Source organism: Pristis pectinata, chromosome 25, assembly GCF_009764475.1.
Source record: "Pristis pectinata isolate sPriPec2 chromosome 25, sPriPec2.1.pri, whole genome shotgun sequence".
In the NCBI taxonomy this organism is placed as follows: domain Eukaryota; kingdom Metazoa; phylum Chordata; class Chondrichthyes; order Rhinopristiformes; family Pristidae; genus Pristis; species Pristis pectinata.
In genome coordinates, this window is record NC_067429.1 from 1,172,084 (window position 1) to 1,194,658 (window position 22,575).

General features: G+C 51.8%; 2 protein-coding genes across 9 annotated transcripts in view; both read right to left on the minus strand.

The window, feature by feature from the left end:
• Positions 1-1,555: 1,555 nt before the first annotated feature.
• LOC127582802 (retinol dehydrogenase 8-like) lies at positions 1,556-11,338 on the minus strand. Its single transcript, XM_052038368.1, has 6 exons — positions 11,242-11,338; positions 7,891-8,052; positions 6,162-6,341; positions 5,079-5,172; positions 3,909-4,092; positions 1,556-1,795 (listed from the first exon to the last, which is right to left on the minus strand). Exons 1-6 carry the CDS (start codon positions 11,336-11,338, stop codon positions 1,556-1,558), a joined length of 957 nt encoding a protein of 318 aa, XP_051894328.1.
• A 4,525-nt stretch (positions 11,339-15,863) lies between these two features.
• The window catches only part of LOC127583041 (growth factor receptor-bound protein 10-like), a 112,395-nt gene continuing 105,683 nt past the window's right edge, over positions 15,864-22,575 (minus strand). For 7 of the 8 annotated variants that reach the window (XM_052038755.1, XM_052038750.1, XM_052038754.1 and 4 more), the window contains 3 exons: positions 22,254-22,341; positions 20,131-20,224; positions 15,864-19,600 (listed from right to left, as the gene is read on the minus strand). In XM_052038755.1, the coding sequence (XP_051894715.1) occupies positions 19,454-19,600; positions 20,131-20,224; positions 22,254-22,341 (329 nt within the window). In that variant the 3' untranslated portion in view covers positions 15,864-19,453. The remainder of the gene's footprint in view (positions 19,601-20,130; positions 20,225-22,253; positions 22,342-22,575) is intronic. The other variant, XR_007958197.1, reaches the window with a different exon arrangement.

Sequence of the window (22,575 nt, forward strand, 5' to 3'; positions counted from 1 at the left end):
CCAGAGCCAGAGATTTCCAGTTCAGCCAACTCAGCATATCACACTGCATCCCTGTTGCTGCAGCATCGTGCCAGTGACCAGTGTGCCAGTGTTCAGTGTGCCAGTGACCAGTGTGCCAGTGTAACCCCATTTCTGTTTCAGGACATCAGTGTGATATGGTGGCAGCACATGAGCACGTCAGTGAAGAATCATCTGATGGCACTCCTGTGTGTGTCACTGTGTCAGTGTAACTCACAGCCTGTGTGTCACTGTGTCAGTGTAACTCACCGCCTGTCTGTCACTGTGTCAGTGTAACTCACCGCCTGTGTCTGGTTGTGTCAGTGTAACTCACAGCCTGTGTGTGGCTGTAGCACACTCTGCAGCACCATACCAATGTGTTGCTCCACCAGTATGTTATTATTTCAGAGTGTCACCGTGACCCTCCACCAGTGTAACTGCACCAGTGCACCTGTAATCAGTGCAACGCTGTGCCCTGGAACATTGTGTGTGTGAATTAGTGTCTCATTCTTTCACTGAGCCAGTGTTGCATTGTTCCAGTGTAGGACTAGCCATAAAGCAGTGTGGCATCTCGACAGTGCATCAGCCTGTGGACCCATTTCCATTTACACCTGATTCCTCCTGGGTTAGCAAAAGAAACATAAAGATTTAACGACCATTTTCAAAGAAGGTGTCAGGTTCTGGAAAGCTTCCCCTGCTCAGCGACAGAGTGTGAAGACATTCCTCCTTAAAAATTGATTAGCCATTGATGGCACTTTAACCAAACATACAGCAAAGAAAAAGCAGAACTCATCAACTGAATGCAAGATCAATGAGTCAACTATTTAACGATTTCATTAAGCACATGTCTAACAGGAAAGTGACAACACTTGCCGCCCCAGGAGTGAACTGACCGGCCAGCAAACCTTTACTTGTCGACTGCCGACTCACTGAAGGAAACCCACACCTGACGGATGGGGGTGCAATAAATCTTCACCAGATTGATTTCAGGGTGAGGTGGGGGTGTCTGCAGGAATTTTTCGAAAGATGGGCCATTGTTCTCTGGAGTTTCGAAGACTGAGCAGTGATAGTTGTGGGTTTAGCAGGTGGACCCTGACGGTTGGTTCCCCCCAGTGGCGGGTGTCTGGGGTGAGGAACGAGAAGGCCTCAGCTCTGGACAGGTGGGGACATCAGGTCCTGTCACTGAACACCCTGTGATGAAGGAAGGAGAAATTTCCTCCCTCTGAGGCCTGAGAAATTTTGGAATTCTCTGGGAATATCCTGAGATCCATCTCAGAGATGTCCCCAGAACTGTTCACCAACACTGTACCACACTGCCTCTCCCTGTGTAGTGTGACACCGTCAAATGTGGAGACCCTGGGAAGCACAGTCGGAGTGTCCAGAGCATTCGCTACATTTTCCTTTCTGCTGGAATCTTGGGGGATCCCTTGAGGTGAGTGCAAATGTTGAGCTGGTCACTACAGGAAGGAGGGTAAACAGGTGTTGGGCTGTAAGCAACACTACGGGCTGCTGTGGGCCGGTGCACAGTTGCTGCTGACTCCAGCCTCCCTTGAGATCCTCAGTAAAGTCCCAGCATCTTCAGCCCCTGTTGCATCTTTTGTGCCTTCCAGCGAAGGAGACGGACAACGCCCACACTCGCACGCATCAGCTTGTTGTATTGGAATAACATCTTGTAGAAGACGTCGGTGGCAAGCTCTCCCGTGGGGTCGACGTGTTTCAGTGCTGTCATGGGAGTGTACAGAGGGTTTGTCTGCAGGCGAAATGGTGGCTTCTCGCTGGTGATCACCTTCACTGTCTCCTGTAAATGGCACCACACCATGAAACACAACGCAGACAAGATGCAGGAACATACCAAGGCATTTTGTTACCATATCGGGCAGAGGGTGGGGCCTGTCTGGGACCAAAGGAACAACCTACTCATGGTGCCTGAGGACTGAGGTGAGGTCTTCAGTGAATATTACTATCACCAGTGAGGAGATTGTAGTTGGGCAATTCAAGGAAGGAACAGTGACCTTCGAGAAAATGTTATCTTTAAAAAGTTCTCAGTGAGCTTCAAGATGGGATGTATCCCAGGTTGCCATGGAGGCAAGGGAGGAGATTTCTGGGCCCTGACAGAGATCTTTAAATCTTTGTTGGCCATGGCTGAGGTGCCAGGAGGACAACAGATGCGGCACCTTTATTCAGGAAGGGCAGCTGTGACGAGCCGGTGAGTCTGATGTCAGTGGCAGGGAAGTAGTTGGAAAAAATTCTGAGGGGCAGGGTTATCTGGGATTGATCAAAGATAGTTGGCACGATTTGTGTGTGCAGATCCTGTCTAACCAACGATTGGAGTTAACAAAGTGTATTGATGAGGGCAGTGTGGTTGCTGTTGCCTGCATGGACTTCAGTAAGGCCTTTGACATGGGAAGCTGGTTCCCAGTGGGATCCTGTCAAAGGCCTTACTGAGAGCCCATGGGACCCGGGGCAAGCTGGCAAATTGGATCCACAATGGGGTTGGAATTGGAGGCAAGAGGGTAGTGGTGGATGGCTGCTTTTGAAACCTGTGACGAGTGGTGTACCACAAGGATGGGTGCTGGGATCCTCGCTGTATGTCACACTTTTACAATTGGATATGAATACAGTGGTGTGAGAGGTAGGTTCACAGATGACACGGAAACTGGTGGTGTTGTTGACAGTGAGGAGGGTAGACTTAGGCTACAAGAGGATATTGATCAGTCGATGAGATGGGCAGAGATCTGGCAGATGGAATTTAATCCCAACAAGTGTGAGATGATGCACTCTGGGAGGACCAGTAAGGGGAGGATGGTTGGCCCAAGGGGGCATTGAAGAACAGAGGGATCTCAGCGTAAAAGTCCAAGGATCTCAGAAGCTGGTAACACAGCAAGATAAAGATGTGAAGCAGCCTGTGGGAAACTTGCCTCCATTAGCCAAGGCACAGAACAGAAGAACAAGGACGTTGTGGTACAAAACATGGGTTTGCCCACAGCGGGAGCACTGCCCGCGGTGCTGGTCACCACATGGTGGAAGGAGGTGACTGCACTGGAGAGGGTGCAGAGGGGATTCTTCGGGATGTTGCCTGGGATGGAGCTTTTCAGATTTGAGGAGAGAATGTTTACCTTGGACAGAGGATGCTGAGTCAAACCTGAGTGAGGCGGACAAAATAGTGAGGGGTGTGGAGGGGGTGGATAGTTGGGAGCTTCTCCCCACAACAGAGGCGTCTAGAGCCAGAGGCAGAGGCTTAGGGTCTGCATGAGGTTTGATGGGAGCTGAGGAGATTCCCCCAGAGGGGGACTGCAATCTGGAATGCACTGCCTGAGCGGGTGGTGGAGGTAGAGGCTCAACAAGCCTGAGGTGCAGTGCTGAAAGCTGCAGACCCAGTGCTGGTAGAAGGGACTGGTGTCGGGGGGTACTCAATGAGCAGCATGGACACGTTGGCAGAAGGGCCTGTTTCTGTGCCACGTAACTCTCTGACCCTGACATCTGTTTTTGTTGCCTGGCGTCCTGTGGTGAGAGGGAGATTGGGTAAGTGGCCTGTTTCTCTGTGTGCCTGTGTCTTCCTGTGAAGTATCTGGTTGTTATGTGTTGGTAAAAGTGTGACAACAGCACAAAGCAGCTTCAGCAAGTGAAAGGCCATGCGTTCTGGTGCCACCAACAGAGCCATTCGCCCAGCTCAGGAGCCTCGACGGGGTGTGTGTCAGTGATGTGCGGGTGGCTGGGCAGCTCCCTCATGGTCACTGGCTGCATTGACCCCTTTGCGCCATTCAACGTTCTGCTCAGGCAGAGTCTGCCGCAGAGTTGAGGACGGCTCCTCGCTGGCTGATGTGGCCTTGTGTGTGGCAGCTGCTGTGGGAACTGGTGAAGCTGAGCGGGAAGGTCTGGTGTTCTGGCAGCTCTGGCCAACCTGTCCTCACCTCAGCAACGTCCTCTGGTCTCTGGCCCGTGCTTGAGAAGATGCTCTTGGTGTTCTCCAGGTAAACCTTCACAAACATGTCAGCCGTGTCTGGGTCCGTGCTGGAGTAATCGGCCTTCACTGCTTCCTCAAACACCTTCTTCTCAAACTCTGTCACCACTGGCCCTGGTTCTATCAGGGTGATACTGAACACAGGCCCAAGGTTAGTCTTCACCCACGAAGGTCCAGGGAGACATTGTTGGTCACAACACAGAGAGAGACCATCTGACCACTACACAGTGGTGCTTGCTCTCCACATCACCACAACCCAAACACCTCTGTACACCCTGTTCCCATCTCCCTTCAAACCCCCCCCCCCCCCCAAGCACCCACTGCAACACGGACATGGTTTCTGCCTTGAACATTAACAGCCCTAGACTCACTGAGAGGTTTCTCCTGATCGCTGGTTTGCATCTCTTGGATCACTACCCCAGATCTGCACACCTCAGACACTGCTCCCACCTCGCTCGGAGACAAGTGTCGATGATGGAAGCCCCCATTGCCTCTGTGAACCAGCACAGCCTTTGCCCACTGAAGAAAAGTGTGTTTGAGGATGGAGGCTCAGCTGATAGCTCCTGGTCCAGGGGCAGCAGGGATCCGAGCCCTTCTCCACCCTGGAGACCTGGGCTACCCACTGCACCTCCACAAGTCAGACAGCATCCATGGAGACAGACACAGTTAACAGTTCAGGTTGAAGACCCTTGTTCTGACCTGAAGCACTGGCTGTCTCTCCTCAGACTCTGCCTGTCTCACCGAGTGTTTCCAGCATTTTCTGTTCTCTGGGTGCCAGCTCTATCATTTTATAATCACTGCTCCCCTCTCTAATCCGACTGCAGATCTCTCTGCTCACAAGCTGGAGATCTCTGATTTGCCCGGAGTAATTCCCGCCACTGTGGCCGTCCATTTTTGTCCTGCTGGTACCACACTCCCTACAGCCCGCGTCACCTCTTTAGCCAAAGTGACCGCCCCCCACCCCCCACCCACCCCCCCGAATATACCCCGGGCCTTCTCTCGTCCAGTGGCGGATACCATTGGACCTTCCTGTAGCTGATGGCTCCAGCTCCCGGTTTATTTCCCCCGCTCTGCACATACAGTCATTCTCTCCTGCCCACAGGTTTCCGGGTGAACTTACTTGATGTTAAATTTCAGGGTCTGAACCACGAGACTCTCACAGAACCCTTCCACAGCGAACTTGGAAGCAGCGTAGACATCATTGAACATGATCCCTAGGGAGACACAAGGGCCATTCAGGAAGCTGCGTGACTATCAGGTATGGTTCACACAGCACGTCAGATGGAGCCTTCGACCAGGGAGATAAGGTGCAGTGTGGCAGACGGCCGTGCACCAGACAGCTTCATACATCTCCGACTTGAGTTAGGAGCTTACAGTAGGGCAGGAGGACATTCTGCCCAGGGAGTGTGTACTGTCTCCCTCTGAAGGAGTTGTCCACTGCCTGCGTTTGACCCCTGGTCTGAGACATGGTCACTGGCCTTTTGATGTGGATTCTGATTCCAGTACCTTCTGGCCCCAAACCAACAGCCGGCACAAAGGAATTTCCCACTTTCTCCCACAATGAACATTACTTTAAATCTTCCTCCTCTGCTGCTCTAGGGAGATCCGGGATTTGTACCTAGTGACGGTGAAGGACCAAGTCAGGGTGGGTCAGAAGCAGGCCCCAAGTGCTGGTAGTTGCCCTGTGTTTGCTGCCTGTGTCCCCCCTTGTTCTGGGAGGGTGTGTGGGAGAAGCCTGGGGGAGGAGCAGGCTGCTGTCACTGTGTGCCAGCGTGGAACCTTTGGGGAGGTGGTTGGGGTGAAGCATATCTGCTTGTCAGACGGAGGGACTGTTTGTCCTGGGCGGTGTGGATCTTCTGACGATGTGGGAGCTGCACTCAGTGGAGAGTGTTGCAGTACACACCTGATGTGCTCCGTGGACCCTGGGCTGTCTGCAGGTAGTCACTCACCGCAGGATCCCGGCCTCTCACCTGCTCGTAGCCATGGGCTGTGTCTGGTCCAGCAGAGTTCCAATTAGTGGTGATCCCCAGGATATTCCTGGTGGGAGCTCAGTGGTGGTAACACCATCCAGGTCAGGCTCTTTCTTGTCTGATTCAGCAGATTGAAGAGGCTCTGAGACTCTGAGCTCTGGAGTGGAGGGAGGGTGTGTGTGTGGAGGGATGGAACTCTGGTGCAACGGGGCCGATGTGTGTTCTGTACTCACCCTGTAGACCAAGCACACTGCTCATGACCACGATGTGGCCGTTCCTCCGTGCCTTCATGTCTGGCAGAACCGCTTTAATCATCCGGACAACACCGAAGAAGTTTGTCTCGAACACAGCCTTCATCTCCTCGATGCTGAGGCACTCGACTGGGCCGATCAGTCCAATCCCTGCATTATTAACTGTGGATGGGAGGGTGTGAGATGTTCATCCCTCACCAGCTTTTACCGATGCACCATAGAAAGCATCCTATTTGGATGTATCACTGCTTGGTACGGCAACTGCTCTGCCCAGAACTGCAAGAAACTGCAGAGAGTTGTGGACACAGCCCAGCGGGTCACGGACACCAGCCTCCCCTTCTTGGACTCTGTCTTTTCCTCTCGCTGTCTTGGTGAAGCAGCCAGCATAATCAAAGACCCCACCGACCCGGGACATTCTCTCTCCTCTTCCATCAGGTAGAAGATACAGGAGCCTGAGGGCACGTACCACCAGACTTAAGGGCAGCTTCTATCCCACTGTGATAAGACTATTGAACGGTTCCTTTATACGATAGGATGGACTTTGACCTCACGATCTACCTCGTTGTGACCTTGCATCTTATTGCACTGCACTTTCTCTGTAGCTGTGACACTTTACTCTGTACTGTTATTGCTTTTACCTGTACTACATCAACGCACCCTGTACTAACTCAATGTAACTGCACTGTGTAATGAATTGACCTGTACGATCGGTATGCAAGACAAGTTTTTCACTGTACCTCGGTACAAGTGACAATAATATACCAATACACACACACACACACGCACACACACACACACACACATGCACACAGGTATACACACACATGCGTGCACACATATACACACATGTGCACATAGATGCATGTATGCTCACAATCGCACATGTACCTGCACAAATATGCTTGTGTATATTTGTCCACAGACATAAATATACACAGGTGTACATAGGCACAGACACAAATGAACATACATGCATGGACATGATGCACACAGATCACTGGAACCACAGACACACGTGTAGACACACAGGCAGACACACATATATAGAACATGGCACATGCACACACATTCACAGGTAATTTGTGGTTCCTCGCTGAAGTCTTTGCCCAGTTGATGAATACATTTATCAACTGACATCTCAAACAGTTACTCTCACTCTGTGACCATTTAAGAATGAGAGAAGGGGAGGGGGTGTGGAGAGTGTGTGTGTGTGTGTGTGAGAGAGAGAGAGAGAGAGAGAGAGAGAGAGAGAGAGAAAGAGAGAGAAAAAGTGAGAGAGAAAGAGAAAGAGAGAGAAAGAGTGAGAGAAAGAGAGAGAGAGAGCACATGCCACAGAGAGGAACAAAGAAAGGGAGGAAGAGAGAGCAGTTTAGAGAAACGAGACAAGCCAAGAGAGGGAGAGATAGAGAAGGCAGAGAGAGAGGAGCAGGCAGCACAGAGACAGAAGCAATCAGAGGGAACGTGTGAGAGGCGTTGAATTGAGAGACCCAGGCAGAGAGTGTGAGGAGGAGAGAGGGACCGCTGGGGCCAGTGGTGGTTTTCAGTCTGAATGTTGGTGCATTTCCCAGGCCTCCAGACAGACCAGGTGGGGCAGCGCAGTGAATGAAATATTCAGCCTGTGAAGGGCCGGGTGTCCCCAGTCACCTTGGGAGGTGTCAGCCCGATGTGTCATTGCCCCGGGAGGGGGTGTGTGTGTGATGCAGGTACGTACTGAGGATGTCAATGTGACGCTCCGGGATGCTGTTCAGACAGTTTTGAATGGACTCCTCATCACACACGTCGAGCTGCCGAATGTGGAGGGTCCCTTCACCTGCCTCTCCCGCTGCCTCCTCCAGCGCTTCCCGTTTCTTCAGGTTTCTCATGGTTGCGTAAACTGTAAGAGGCAAAACCTTCGACACCGACCGCGTGTGAGAGAAGAGGTGGGCGCGCTGAGGGTGTGAGACCTGGTGTACCCCGCTCCTTCACCGACACCCCAACCTTTATCCCACTCAGTGTTGGGGTCTAACGTCCCTTCTCCAGCCACAGACCCCAGTCCTGACATCGAGCTCGCTGTGGTCTTGGTGTCGGACTTAACCCCAGCGTGAGCTTCGGACTGGGTGACCATGGCAATGGTGACTGACCTCCAGCTCCGGAACATCACCTGGGTCTGCCAGACCTCAGGACCCGGTCATTGCAAGCCGCTGTGTCTGGCTCCCTCCACCCTGACCTGCTGGTCAGGAGGTGCATCACTTCCACCCCTCCGCTGCCTGCTTCTTCCCGGACACTGTGCCACTCCCACCGCCCACTCCTCTTCTCCCCACACGCTCCCTGCACCCCCAGGAGATGCAATGACTGCCCTTTCCCCACTTCCCTTCCCACCATCCAGGGACAGTTAAAAGTTAACCACCAGGTTGGATCGGTGGTTAAGAAAGCGAATGCTATGTTGGCATTCATCTCGAGAGGTATAGTGTATAAAAGTAAGGAAGTGTTGATGAGGCTCTACGGGGCGCTAGTGAGGCCTCATTTGGAATACTGTGCGCAGTTTTGGGCCCCGCATCTTAGGAAGGATGTGCTGACGTTGGAGAGGGTTCAGAGGAGATTTACGAGAATGATTCCAGGAATGAAAGGGCTTAAGTACGATGAGCGTTTGTCGGCTCTTGGACTGTACTCGCTGGAGTACAGAAGGATGAGAGGGGACCTCGTAGCGACATTTAAAATGTTGACAGGTAAGGATAGAGTAGATGTGGCTAGGCTGTTTCCCTTGGTGGGCGTGTCCAGGACCAGAGGGCACAATCTTAGAATTAGAGGGTACAGTTTCAAGACAGAGATGAGGAGAAGTTTCTTTACCCAGAGGGTGGTGAAATTGTGGAACTCCTTGCCACGCACAGCAGTGGAGGCCAGATCAGTGGGGGTGTTCAAGGAGGAGATAGACAGATATCTAAATAGTCAGGGTATCAAGGGATATGGGGATAAGGCTGGCAAATGGGATTAGAATAGTTTTTTTTTTTTTTTTTTTTCTCTCTCTTTTTTTCCCACCCCATTTCTTTTTCCCTTTTCCTTGGAGCAGACTCGATGGGCCGAATGGCCTGCTTCTGCTCCCTTATCTTGTGATCTTGTGATCTTGTGACACAAACTCTGCTCCCGAGGTGAAGTAGCGATTCACCTGCACACCCTCCAATCTACTGCATTCAGTGAGCACAGGGGCCTCCTCCACTCCGGAGAAACCAACCTCAGGCAGCGTGCAGAGCACATGTGTTCAGCTGGCAATGTGCCCCTGACCTTTCAGACCTTGGGCTTTAATTCTCCATCCCGCTCCCACTCTGACCCCCCCAGTCCCTCAGCACCAACCCTGCTCCAAGGATGCTCAACATTTGCTTGAGAAACATCTCATTTTTCAACCTGGCGGCTGCCACATACAACAGACTTCACCCAGTTCAGACAAAGACCATTTCCTGCCCTTTCACTTCCAATTTCCAGCACACTCTCTGTTCCTTTGGTTGACCCTTCACCTGTCACCCCCTCTGCCACCTCCGCTGATCACGCTTCCCCTTCCCCCACTCCCTCACACCTCCCTCTATGCTCTCCCCTCCCCCTCCCTGCATCTCGTTGACTTTGTTTCTAACTATTTCCTGTACTGGTGGAAGTTTATTGACCTGAAACGTTAACTCTTTCCCCGTCTTCACAGCGGCTGACTGGTCAGCTGAACATTTCCAGCATTCCCGGTTTTATTCCAGGTCTCTGCTGCCGGTGTCCTGACTTGTGCCGGGTCCCATTCACCCCTCGCCCTCTCCCACACAGTGCGCTCATCCAGTCTGCTTCTGCTATTGGCTGCAGGCTCGGCAGTCCCGCTGGAACGTCCCAGACACAGTCCCCTCCTCGCCTGACGCACTACAGGCTGTGTCACGTTCACACCGCCTGCAGGAATGGCGCCATTCACAGAGCACACGTCCCGAGGCACCACACGGGGTATCCTGGAACCGACAGCAGAGGAACAGGCCCTTCAGCCCATCATCTTCCTCCCACCTAACCCCTTCTGCCTGCACAACGTCCATCTCCCTCCATCCCTGCACATCCATGTGCCTATCGATGAGCCTCTCAAACCCCTCCATCGTATCTGCCTCCACCCCCACCCCAGGCAACACATTCCAGGCACCCACTGCTCTGTGTAAAACACCTGCCCCACACATCCCCGTTCAACTTTCCCCCCTCAGCTCATCATCGGGAAGAATGTGACACAGGTGTGTCAGGAGACACTGGGACAGGTGACTGATGGATTAGTTCGGGGGTGGGATGGGGAGGTGGGGGGGTGGAGTGGGGTTGGGGGTGGGGGGGGAATGGGTGGTGAAGAGAGTGGAATGGCCAGCAGTTTCGGAAGGGGGAGCCTGGAGCTGTAAGGCCAACCAGAAGTACAGCCAACAGAGACCGAGCCATTGAATGACACAGTTCTCACTGAGGTCATCGTGTGCTGGGTCAGGAGGAGTCCTCCACCCTGACTCCCCTCCCAGCAGTGAAACCCCTCCAGCTCACAGCTCGTCTTCACCCAGTCCCGTTAAATGTGACGACGGGTCCTCGTCCCACTCTCGGGGGCAAGATTCAGACCTTCAGCACCCTCTAGGGCAGAGAGACAGATCCTCAGCACCCTCTAGGGCAGAGACCCTCAGCACTCTCTGGGGCAGAGACCCTCAGCACCCTCTGGGGCAGACAGTCAGACCCTCAGCACCCTCTGGATGAAAGTCTATCCCTCATCCTCCCTCGATCCTTCCACCACTGACTTTAAATCCTTGCCCCCGGGTGTTTGACCCCTCTGATCAGAGAAACAGTTATATTTACACTTATCTCAATTCGGCAAAATGTTATAACCTCAATTTAACCCCTACTCAGCCTACTCTGCTCCAGAGAAAATACCTTCTCCGATCTTTCTTTGTCTGTACAGTCAGGGAAGAACAAAATAGTAGAAGATGGTGAGTTAGGTAATGGGGCTGGTGGAGGGTGTGGGGACGGGACGTCAGAGACCAGTGGCCAGTGTTGGTCAGTGCTGGGGGCAGCAGGTGGGACACGACAGCAGGACACATGAGCGCTGTACCTTTGAATCGCTTCTGTTCATCAGTTGCTAGTTTAGCAGCAATAGCAAGGCCAATCCCTGTGGAGCAGCCAGTTATCAGGACTGTCTTTTGTTCCATTTTTCCTTATGGTCACCTTCCAGAATTCCAGGAACACAAATATTTCAAATAATTGGATTGCAAACCTGCAGCCTGCTACCCATGCACTGGAGATCCAGAGTGTCCGAGGCTGTAACACCAGCTGGTGAGGAAGAACCACTTTGCCTTAAATCTGATTTAAAGCTCTAAAGCTGTCAGGCTTCAAATAAAGAATGTGATGTGCATGGACAGGTGCCTGATGCTAATCTCCATCCTGTCCTCCAACTCCACACTGCTGCTCGACAGACTGAAAATCTGTCCAGCGCACTTCACCCTTAAACTCAACATCTGAAATCATATTTGGTTGTGTGAGTACCTTTTCACATTGTCACTGGTAGGAGCAGCTCCTGTGTTTATTACAGAGCAGCAGCTCCTGTGTTTATTACAGAGAGCAGCATACAGTGATTGTTATTGGTATACCAGGGGCTGTTTCTGTTGCATGGGATATTGTGCGGATGGCAGCTTCTGTGAACTTTATAGGGAATATAAGGCCGTGCGTGTGTGTCACCAGAACACAGTCCCAGGCCAATCAAGAGCTGGGCTGGGTCTGTGTGCACTTCAGAGGACAGTAGCCCTCAGTATCTCCCAGAGCCTCCGTACTTTGCCTTAATTTTGCAGTGTGGATTGGCTACTGTCCAGGATTTTTGGAAGATGTTGATTGGCTGGATGTTTGTCAGATATTCCTGATTCTCCAGGCCAGCCAACTGTTCTGTAATGTGGCCTCGAGCCACACAAGCCCCGGGCATTCTCCTGAGGCCAAGCTGGGAGCGACATTGGATTGTGTTCCAGGTGTGAATTGTGCTTGGATGATGAGTTACCCCGACACTCAGCTGTGCTCAGAGAACACAACTGGTACTTGTTAAACAACAAAACACCAAGATTACTTCAAGCAGACTGGATGTAAGGAAAGTTCCAGCTAGTGAAGGATAGTATTGCTGAGTTATCTAATTGGTAATTGGTTTATTATTGTCACATGTACTGAGATAGAGTGTAAAGCTTTTGCTTTGCATATCATCCATAAGTACATCAGTACATCGAGGCAGTACAAGGGAAAAGAATCGCAGAATGCAGAATATAGTGTTACATAGAACCATAGAACAATACAGCACAATACAGGCCCTTCGGCCCACAATGTTGTGCCGACCTTTAAACCTCACCTAAGACTCTCTAACCCCTTCCTCCCACATATCCCTATTTTAAATTCCTCCATATGCTTATCTAGTAATTTCCTGAATTTGACCAATGTATCAGCCTCCACCACCGCCCCAGGCAGCACATTCCATGCACCAACCACTCTCTGGGTAAAAAACCTTCCTCTGATATCTCCCTTGAACTTCCCACCCATTACTTTAAAGCCATGAACTCTTGTACTGAGCATTGGTGCCCTGGGAAAGAGGCGCTGGCTGTCCACTCTATCTATTCCTCTTAATATTTGGTACACCTCTATCATGTCTCCTCTCATCCTCCTTCTCTTCAAAGAGTAAAGCCCCAGCTCCCTTAGTCTCTCCTCATAATGCATACTCTCCAAACCAGGCAGCATCCTGGTAAATCTCCTCTGCACCCTTTTCAACGCTTCCACATCCTTCCTATAATGAGGTGACCAGAACTGGACACAGTACTCTAAGTGTGGTCTAACCAGAGTTTTGTAGAGCTGCATCATTACCTCGCGGCTCTTAAACTCAATCCCACGACTTATGAAAGCTAACACCCCATAAGCTTTCTTAACTATCCTATCCACCTGTGAGGCAACTTTCAGGGATCTGTGGATATGGACCCCCAGATCCCTCTGCTCCTCCACACTACCCAGAATCCTGCCATTAACTTTGTACTCTGCCTGGGAGTTTGTCCTTCCAAAGTGTACCACCTTACACGGATCGAACTCCATCTGCCACTTCTCAGCCCAGCTCTGCATCCTCCACCCTTCTACCCCTCATCCAAGTCATTAATAAAAATCCCAAAAAGCAGAGGTCCCAGAACTGATCCTCGTGGGACACCACTAGTCACAGCCCTCTAATCTGAATGCACTCCCTCCACCACAACCCTCTGCTTTCTACAGGAAAGCCAATTCTGAATCCACATGGCCAAGCTTCCCTGGATCCCATGCCCTCTGACCTTCTGAAGAAGCCTACCATGTGGAACCTTGTCAAATGCCTTACTAAAATCCATGTAGACCACATCTACTGCACTACCCTCATCAATCTGTCTGGTCACCTCCTCAAAGAGCCCTATCAGGCTTGTGAGACATGATCTGCCCTTCACAAAGCCATGCTGGCTGTCCCTGATCAGACCCTGATTCTCTAAATCCCCATAGATCCTATCTCTAAGAATCCTTTCCAACAGCTTGTCCACCACAGACGTAAGGCTCACTGGTCTATAATTCCCTGGACTATCCCTACTACCTTTTTCGAATAGGGGACAACATTTGCCACCCTCCAATCCTCCGACAACGAGGACTCAAAGATCCTAGCCAAAGGTTCAGCAATCTCCTCCCTCACCTCGCGGAGCAGCCTGGGGAATATACTGTCAGGACTTATCTGTCCTAATATTTTCTAACAGCTCCAACACATCCTTTCTCTTGATATCAACATGCTCTAGAACATTAACCTTACCAACACTGTCCTCAGTGTCATCAAGGCCCCTCTCCTTGGTGAATACTGAAGAGAAGTATTCATTGAGAACCTCACCCACTTCCACAGCTTCCAGGCACATCCTCCCACCTTTGTCTCTAATCGGTCCTACCTTTACTCTCGTCATCCTTCTGCTCTTCACATAAGTGAAAAATGCCTTGGGGTTTTCCTTAACCCTACTCGCCAAGGCCTTTTCATGTCCCCTTCTTGCTCTCCTCAGCCCCTTAAGTTCCTTTCTTGCTACCCTATATTCCTCAAGAGCCCTGCCTGATCTTTGCTGCCTACACCTTATGTATGCTGCCTTCTTCCTCCTAACTAGATGTTCCACCCCTCTTGTCCCCCATGGTTCCTTCACCCTGCCATTCCTTCTCTGCCTCACCGGGACAAATTTATCCCGAACATCCTGCAAGAGATCCCTGAACAACGACCACATCCCCATAGTACATTTCCCTTCAAAAATGTCATCCCAATTTACACTCACAAGTTACAGTTACAGAGAAAGTGCAGTGCAGGCAGGCAATAATGTGTGAGGCCATAATGAGGTAGATTGAGGAGTCAAGAGTTCATCTTTATTGTGCAAATGTCTATCAAACAGTCTTATAAAAATGGGATAGAAACTGTCCTTGAGCCTGGTGGTACGTGTTTTCAAGCTTTGGTAATCTAGAAGAAATATATCCTGTCAGGTTCAGTCGAGTAGTATCTGGTTTACTTAGTTCAAGCAATGATGATTAGTTAGAGTTTTAGTTAAAGTGAGGTGCGAACCGCCTGGTTTATGCACCATGTTTGGGTTACAGAATTGGTTACTGAGATGAGATTGACTGAAACTACTGAGTCCAGAGATCTGAACGTGTGTCAATCCAGAGGATTCTTTTATTTGCAAATTTGAGAGAGGTTGGAGTTATATTACGAGTTAGGGAGAGGTGTGTAGTCATTTTTTAAAACCCGTTACTATGGGTGTTGCTGTGGTGAGACCCGGCCTCCCTGAAACATAATATTGAAAGTGAAAAACTTAATGACTATTGACATGGAGTGTTTTTCAGAGCTGGAGTGTCCCTACACCCCACACAGTCCCTACACCTCACACAGTCCCTACACCTCACATGGTCCCTACACCTCACACGGTCCCTACACCCCACACAGTCCCTACACCTCACACGGTCCCTACACCCCACACAGTCCCTACACCTCACACAGTCCCTACACCTCACATGGTCCCTACACCTCACACGGTCCTGACACCCCACACAGTCCCTACACCTCACACGGTCCCTACACCCCACACAGTCCCTACACCCCACACAGTCCCTACACCTCACACGGTCCCTACACCCCACACGATCCCTACACCCCACACAGTCCCTACACCTCACACGGTCCCTACACCCCACACAGTCCCTACACCCCACACAGTCCCTACACCTCACACGGTCCCTACACCCCACACGATCCCTACACCCCACACGATCCCTACACCCCACACAGTCCCTACACCTCACACAGTCCCTACACCTCACACGGTCCTGACACCCCACACGGTCCCTTCACCTCACACAGTCTCTGCACCGGACACCAGGCAGTGATCTGATTGCCCATTAATTTGTTGGATCTCTGGATTGTAAACCAGGAAACCCTCACCTTGCCAGGATGGTTCTTTGCCTCACTTGTCCCCGCTGCTGTTCACCCCGACTGGGTCCACTGTCCACCACCAGTCCACAATGTGCTCCCTCTCTGTCAGATTCTGCACCAGGCTCTGCTCCCGGAGTCCTGTTTCCATCTAGTCACGGATCACACGTGTCCCTACAATGCCGCAGAGGCTGGCCTCAGAAATCCATGAACCAAACATGAGGCATTTCTGCTCTTCAGAAACAAACTAAGTTTATTTGAAATCAGTTGTAACACAGAATAATCTCTGGTAGAAAAATACATTAGACTTTACTGACTTTGTGAATATGTACAATATCTCAGATAACAGAAAATGGTATCACTTAATGATTCAATTAAAGGTAAATTCTAAGTGATTTTTTTAATTTCCTAAAACCCTGCAGAGATTTAGAGGAAGTGACAACAGTGGAAGTAAAGACAAGATTAAGGCAGGGTTGCCGTCAGTGACATCTTGCTTCAGTTTTCCAGTTATTTTGACCATTTTAACCTTAAGTAAGCTCTCCAGGATTGTCCAACGAGGGACACTGATGGTTTTAGTGAAGGTCAAATCCTTACAGCGTTTCCTACAAAAAACAGAACTCAGCAGGTCGAGCAGCATCTGTGGAGGCAAGGTGGTGTAAGTTGGTGTCTTGGGCTAAGTCTCTTCATCAGGACTGTTGATTCCAGCATCTGCAGCCTCCTTTGTCTTCAAACTTACCTGCTTGTGCTTTGGATAAGCCCTGCCATTTTTATTCTAATTCTTCTGGCAGGTGAATCTCCTGATGGCAAGTCCAGATCGATCACACTTGGAGACAGGGGGTGGACGCCCGACATCACAGACACTTTCTGTGCCATTCCAAGAGCTCTGCAACGTTCCAGGAGCCAGGGGCTGCAGTGTGCAGGCAGGAGAGGGGCTTGGTGAACCACCGGGCAAGAGGGTCTCAGTAAAGGCCTCACTGAAGGCGCAACTCCTTCACTGACCACTCCTCACTGACCGCACCCTCACTGACCACCCCTTCACTGACCACTCCTCACTGACCGTTCCCTCACTGACCGCACCCTCACTGGCCACCCCTTCACTGACCACTCCTCTGACTGTTCCCTCACTGACCGCACCCTCACTGGCCACCCCTTCACTGACCACTCCTCACTGACCGTTCCCTCACTGACTGCACCCTCACTGGCCACCCCTTCACTGACCACTCCTCACTGACCGTTCCCTCACTGACCGCACCCTCACTGGCCACCCCTTCACTGACCACTCCTCACTGACCGTTCCCTCACTGACCGCTCCCTCACTGGCTGCTCCTCACTGGCCGCTCCCTCACTGACCACACCCTCACTGACCTCCCCCTCACTGACCACTCCTCACTGACCACACCCACACTGACCACACCCACAACACTGCCCACACCCTGAAGTGACCGTGGGTACTCCCCTGGCCATCCCCACTACTGAATATTCCCAACACGCTGGCCAGACCTACACTAGTGACTATGACCAGTGTAACCGCTCCCACAGCACGAGTCACTGCTACAACACGGATCGCTCAGACAAACTAGCTGCCCCCCTAGTAACGACGGTCTCCACCCTTGTCTGCACGTGCAGAGATGGGCTCACACAGCACATCGATGCTGGCCTCACCCCTAGGAAGCCATCATTGTTCAGGAGTTTCAATGTAACGTTCTGTTTGAAAAAGAAACCCTGTTGGTCTGGCCCCACACTTGGCTCTGTACCACACAAAGCACTGCTTGTAGCTTTGGCCATCACTGTGTGTGGGTCACTCAGGACAATGTTTGTGGGTAACCGCAGACTGTGCTCGCCCTGATGGGGGAGCTGAGGGAGACGGGACATGTGAGACCCTTGCTCTGTAAAAGAACAAGTGCGGGGTCTGTACCCTCGTCCTCACCTCCAGCCCTCGGAGATATCTGCCTCCTCCACTTCTGGCCTGGAGCTCAGTGCCCCAGTAGTGGGCCTGAGATGTGCCCGTCTCTCACTGCCCCCTCTCGCCTGCGATGACCTGCACTTTGAGTTGCCTGCCCTGAGCTTGTGTGATGACCTTGGGCTGACTGGCTGCCGGTTGTTGTTGAAACTCTTGCAGTAAACCTGAGCTTGTCCATCTCTGTCTCTGATGCACGAAACTAAATAAATCTCCAGCAATTAACCGAACCGGCAGTAAGTTATCCCATATTCCTTGTGAACAAAGGCAGCGGAGGTTCTGTGTTTGCACATGCCTGGTGTGAAGTGTATTTGGTGCATCCAACGGCTCAGGCATTGACTGCCTGGTCTGGTTGCCGTGTGCGGAGACACTTCGACACGGCAGGAGCACGGATCCCGTGGGGACACGTCTGACCCAGCAGCTTCCTCAGAGCAGTATCTGTCCTCCTGGGTAGGTCCCGAGCAGCGCACACCTCCCAACACACATGCACCAAACAGGGTGTGCACAGAAATTTATATCATTTTATGCCTGAAGATTTATGATCTGTGTATTTATAAAAATAAAGACAGTATATCTGGGAGTTTGATGATTCAGCAAACTGGGTTCAGTTTAAGCAACACACAAAGCACTGGAGGAACTCAGCGGTCAGGCAGCGTCTGAGGGGGAGAATGGACGGTCGACGAGTCGGCTCGAGACCTTCACTTGGACTGCTCCACGTTCCAATATCTGCGGTCTCTGTGTCCCCGGGTTCAGTTTAAATTCCACACAGCAGAGTGCACACTGCGGGCCATGGTACAAGATAAGCTCTCCCTGCTGTGTCCACTCAGTCCACCCATCGCTCCCCCTCACTGGCACACACTCCACTCACTTTCTGCATCCTCTGTTTACTCTCCCCACCCCTCCCTCGTCCACACTCTCACCGGTCACTCTCTCCCTTCTGGTCACTCTCTCAGTCACTCCCCCTCTGGTCACTCACTCTCAGTGGTCACTCTCCCCTCTGGTCACTCAATCACTCTCCCCTCTGGTCACTTTCTCTCCCTGGTCACTCTCCCCAGTCACTCCTGGTCACTCAGTCTGCCCCAGTGCCTTGCCGCTTCCTGTGGGAAAGATGGTGGCCCCAACAACGTCCGGGTTCTCAGAGAAGAGTTTGAACTCTGTTCAACAAGCAGGACCCTGAAGGCAATGGGGCCTCACTTGTTGGCTCAGTACCTTTACGTTCAGTTCCCTCTCAGCTTCAAGTTCAGGGAGCAGTTCCAGTCGCATGTTCCTCCCTGCGCTGTGTGTGTGGACAGATCCCGAGTCCTGGTCTGAAACGGGGGATGTATCAGGTTGATGAAGTTCCGTGTTACATATGGAGTATCCAGTGTGTGAGAGTCAATGAATCTTGGCTAACAGGGGCAGCGTTTGTGAGCCAGGAGTAGGTAGAGACCAGTGTGCTAGTTGGGTGGTTCATCACCGTGCAGATGGACGTGTGATTGGCACAGAAGGTGGGCTGTGGGACCCAGCGCCGTGTGCTCCAGGCAGGGTCGTTACCTGATCTACAACCAGTGGGTGAGGGTCAGGCTGCGGCATGAGTCCCCTGCCCTCCCAACCACTGTATCAGGAGCTTGTTTCCAGGAGTCCATTCATCAGGTGCTATTGTTTTGGATGTGTTGTTCTATGACCCGGTCACTCGGGAGGTCCGATCCTGCGGTCACCTCCGCAATCGCTTTGATAAACAGTGAAGCTCTTTAGAAGGTAGTTTAAAAATCAAAAGGCAGCGAGAACAAGACATTCCTTCACCTCCATAGAAAGGGGTCAGAGGTGCGATGAGTGAGTGTGTGGTGACGAGGGGTGCTGGCAGCTGGGGTCACACAGTCAGTGCGTGGGCATAGGGTGCCAGTGCTGCAGTTACAGGGCCACACGGGTACAGTAATGTTTCAGGCTGCAGGGCAGCACACCCCTGTTGATCTGATAGAAATCCACCAGCTGGATCAGGTCACTGAACTTGGTCTGGCCGGTGTCCACCGTGAAGTACGTTTGTCCGTCCTCCTCGCACTGGTACAGGGAGAGAAAACACAGGCTACAGCTTCATCTGTCAGACTGCATTCTGCTCTGCCCTGCCTCTGTACCCCCTACTCCCCCACATACCGACCCTCACTGGGGGATGGTCCCACACACACTGACCCTCACTGGGGGACACACACCGACCCTCACCAGGGGACGGGTCCCCCACATATTGACCCTCACCGGGGGACAGTCCCACACACACCGACCCTCAACAGGGGACAGTCCCACACACACCGACCCTCACTGGGGCACGGGTCCCACACACACTGACCCTCACTGGGGGACGGGTCCCACACACACCGACCCTCACTGGGGGACGGGTCCCACACACAATGACATTAACTGGGCACCTGTTCTACTGCCTGAATCTCACTGCCAAACATTTAGGTAAGGTTTTGGTTGTTTGTGAGCTGCTGGGTTGAAGTTTTGTGCGGGGACATCTCCAGCCGGGTGTAGGAATACCATGGGGACTCAGTTCCTGTCAGCAGTCAGCCTGTGTAAATGTGAAGGGTTCTTACCGGAGCGATCAGGAAGTGTTTGGTCTTGTGATGGTGGCTGAGGGTTAGCACGAAGCTCTTGGGTGTCCGCTGGCTCTCCCTCATCAGGAAAACTCTGAACAAGAGAAAACAGAATCAATCCCCGCCCGTCAGTTATCAGTCCTCACCATCCGCTGGTCACAACGCACCCCTCCATGGCCGGCACTGGTTGGTGTGTCAGACCCTTGGGTTCGGGGCTCAGGGCTGTTTGGGGTTCAGCGATGGGTGGGTGTAGCTCTGCACCATGGGGTGTAAAGGGCGTAAGGTCAGTGAGGGACTTACATTACTGGGTCCCACTCCAACTCTGCAACAAACACACACTGGTCCCGGCACTGAGTCCCTGACAGGGACACTTCCAAATCCTGCACCAATCACTCCCTCAAAATCCCAGTAGGAGTCTTACACCCAGAAAGACATCACTTGATATGTCCAATGACCCACACCAGAAGCATCCAGTCAAATTTCTGGAGTACTTGAAAAAGCCAGAAAATTATTGCCCAACAACTTTCCAGAAGCCTGACACCATCACAAAGCAGCCTGCCTGATTGGCAGATGATCTACCACCCCAAACATTCACTCCCTCCACCAGTGCAGTAGGACTGTCCACATAACACCCAGTGTACTGTGGCTGGGCTCCTCTAACTGCACCTCCCAGATCGGTGACACCTCCCACCCATGTGCCTGAGGACGATGGGAGCACCATGTCCAGGCTGCTCCCAAACCCCTCCTGACATCAAGGAAGGCAACAACAGGTGAATGGCAACACCACCACCTGCAGGTTCCCCTCGTAAACTCTCCTGACTTGGAAATATATCACTAGGTCTAAATCCAGGAACCGGTCAGCCAACAGCACTGTGGGAGCACCTTCACCAGACTTACTGCAGGAAGGTGGCTCAACACCATCCCCGAAGGAGAAGTAGGGACAGGCAATAAATGTGGGCCCTACCAGTGAGGCCTAAATCCCGAAAAATGAACAAAAAAAGGTAAATAGATGTGACTAAAATTATCTAGTCAAGCTTTCTAGAACTGGTTCTGGTCACCACGCTGTAGAAAGGCTGTGGCAGTGGCAGAAGAGATTTACCGAGATGTTGCCTGGAACAGAGAGCCTTTGTTACAAGGGGAGACTGGATTGCTGGGGTTGTTCTCACAGGAAACTGAGGGGTGACCTTACAGAGGTTTATAAAATCATGAGGGGCAGAGATAGGGTGGGTGGTCACAGTCTTCTCCCCAGGGTAGGGGAGTCTGAAACTGGAGGACGTGGGTTTAAGGTGAGAGGGTAAGCATTTGAAGGGGATCTGAGGGGCAAGTTTGTCATGTGGAGGGTGGTTTGTACACGGAACAAGCTGCCAGTGGAGGTGGTGGACACAGGTACAATCACAGTGTTTAAGGAGCATTTGGACAGGTACATGGATAGGAAAGGTTCAGATGGATATTGGCCAAATGCAGGCAAATGGGATGAGCGTAGATAGGCATCTTGGTCAGCATGGACCAGCTGGGCCAAAGGGCCTGTTTCAGCTCTATAGATCGAGGGTGCAGTCAGCAAGCTGTGGTGGGGGGTGAGGATCATGGCTCCGGCAGTTTGCTGGTGGGATGAAGGGATCAAGGCATGGAGTTGATGTTACTCTTTGCTGTGATGTACTCGGCATTAACTGGTCTGGTTAATCCCTGTGTGGTGAGGAGAGGTTGGTTAACATAACCAGTAGGCTGATACCGGCCACACCAGAGACTGCAGACGCTGGAATCTGGAGCGAGAAACAGACTGCTGGGGGAACTCAGCGGGTCGAGCAGCGTCTGTGGAGGCAGAAGAATGGTCAACGTTTCGGGTCGACACTGAGAGTGCAGAGGGGAGAGCCGGTATAAAGAGGTGAGAGGGAGGGGTGAGGCAGGGGCTGGTAGGTGGATCCAGGTGAGGAGGGGATGACGGTGCCGGCTGATACTGGTGATTAGTGTTCTGAGGTTTGGGTTGTAACAGCTCCTGTTCCTCCTCTATCTCCCTGACTTTATTGCTGTCCTTCACTGCTCAGGTAGTCTTATCTTCAGCAATATCTCGGTGAAATGATTAGCCCCACGACAGCCCAGCAGTTAGTATGGTGCAATGTCCTCACCCATCAATGTGGCCATGTTGGACAATCAGTCTGTGGGCCTCTTCTCTTGAGATCCTTCCATGAAACCAAGGCTGGCTCTTGTGTATTGCTAGATCCACAATAAATCAAAGTGTTATTGGGGTAGGTAACTGCTCTCCCTCCACCCTTACACCAGAAACCTTCCTTCTGTGGACCAGCCCCAAACTAAACCCACTGGCACTCACCCCTACCCTGTGTTTGCAATGTGGACTCTGGGGGCCTGGAACAGGCTCCTGTCTGCCCTCATTGATCATACAGGGACGTGGGGGTTCAAACCTGATCCTGGACTGTCTGTTGGGAAAAC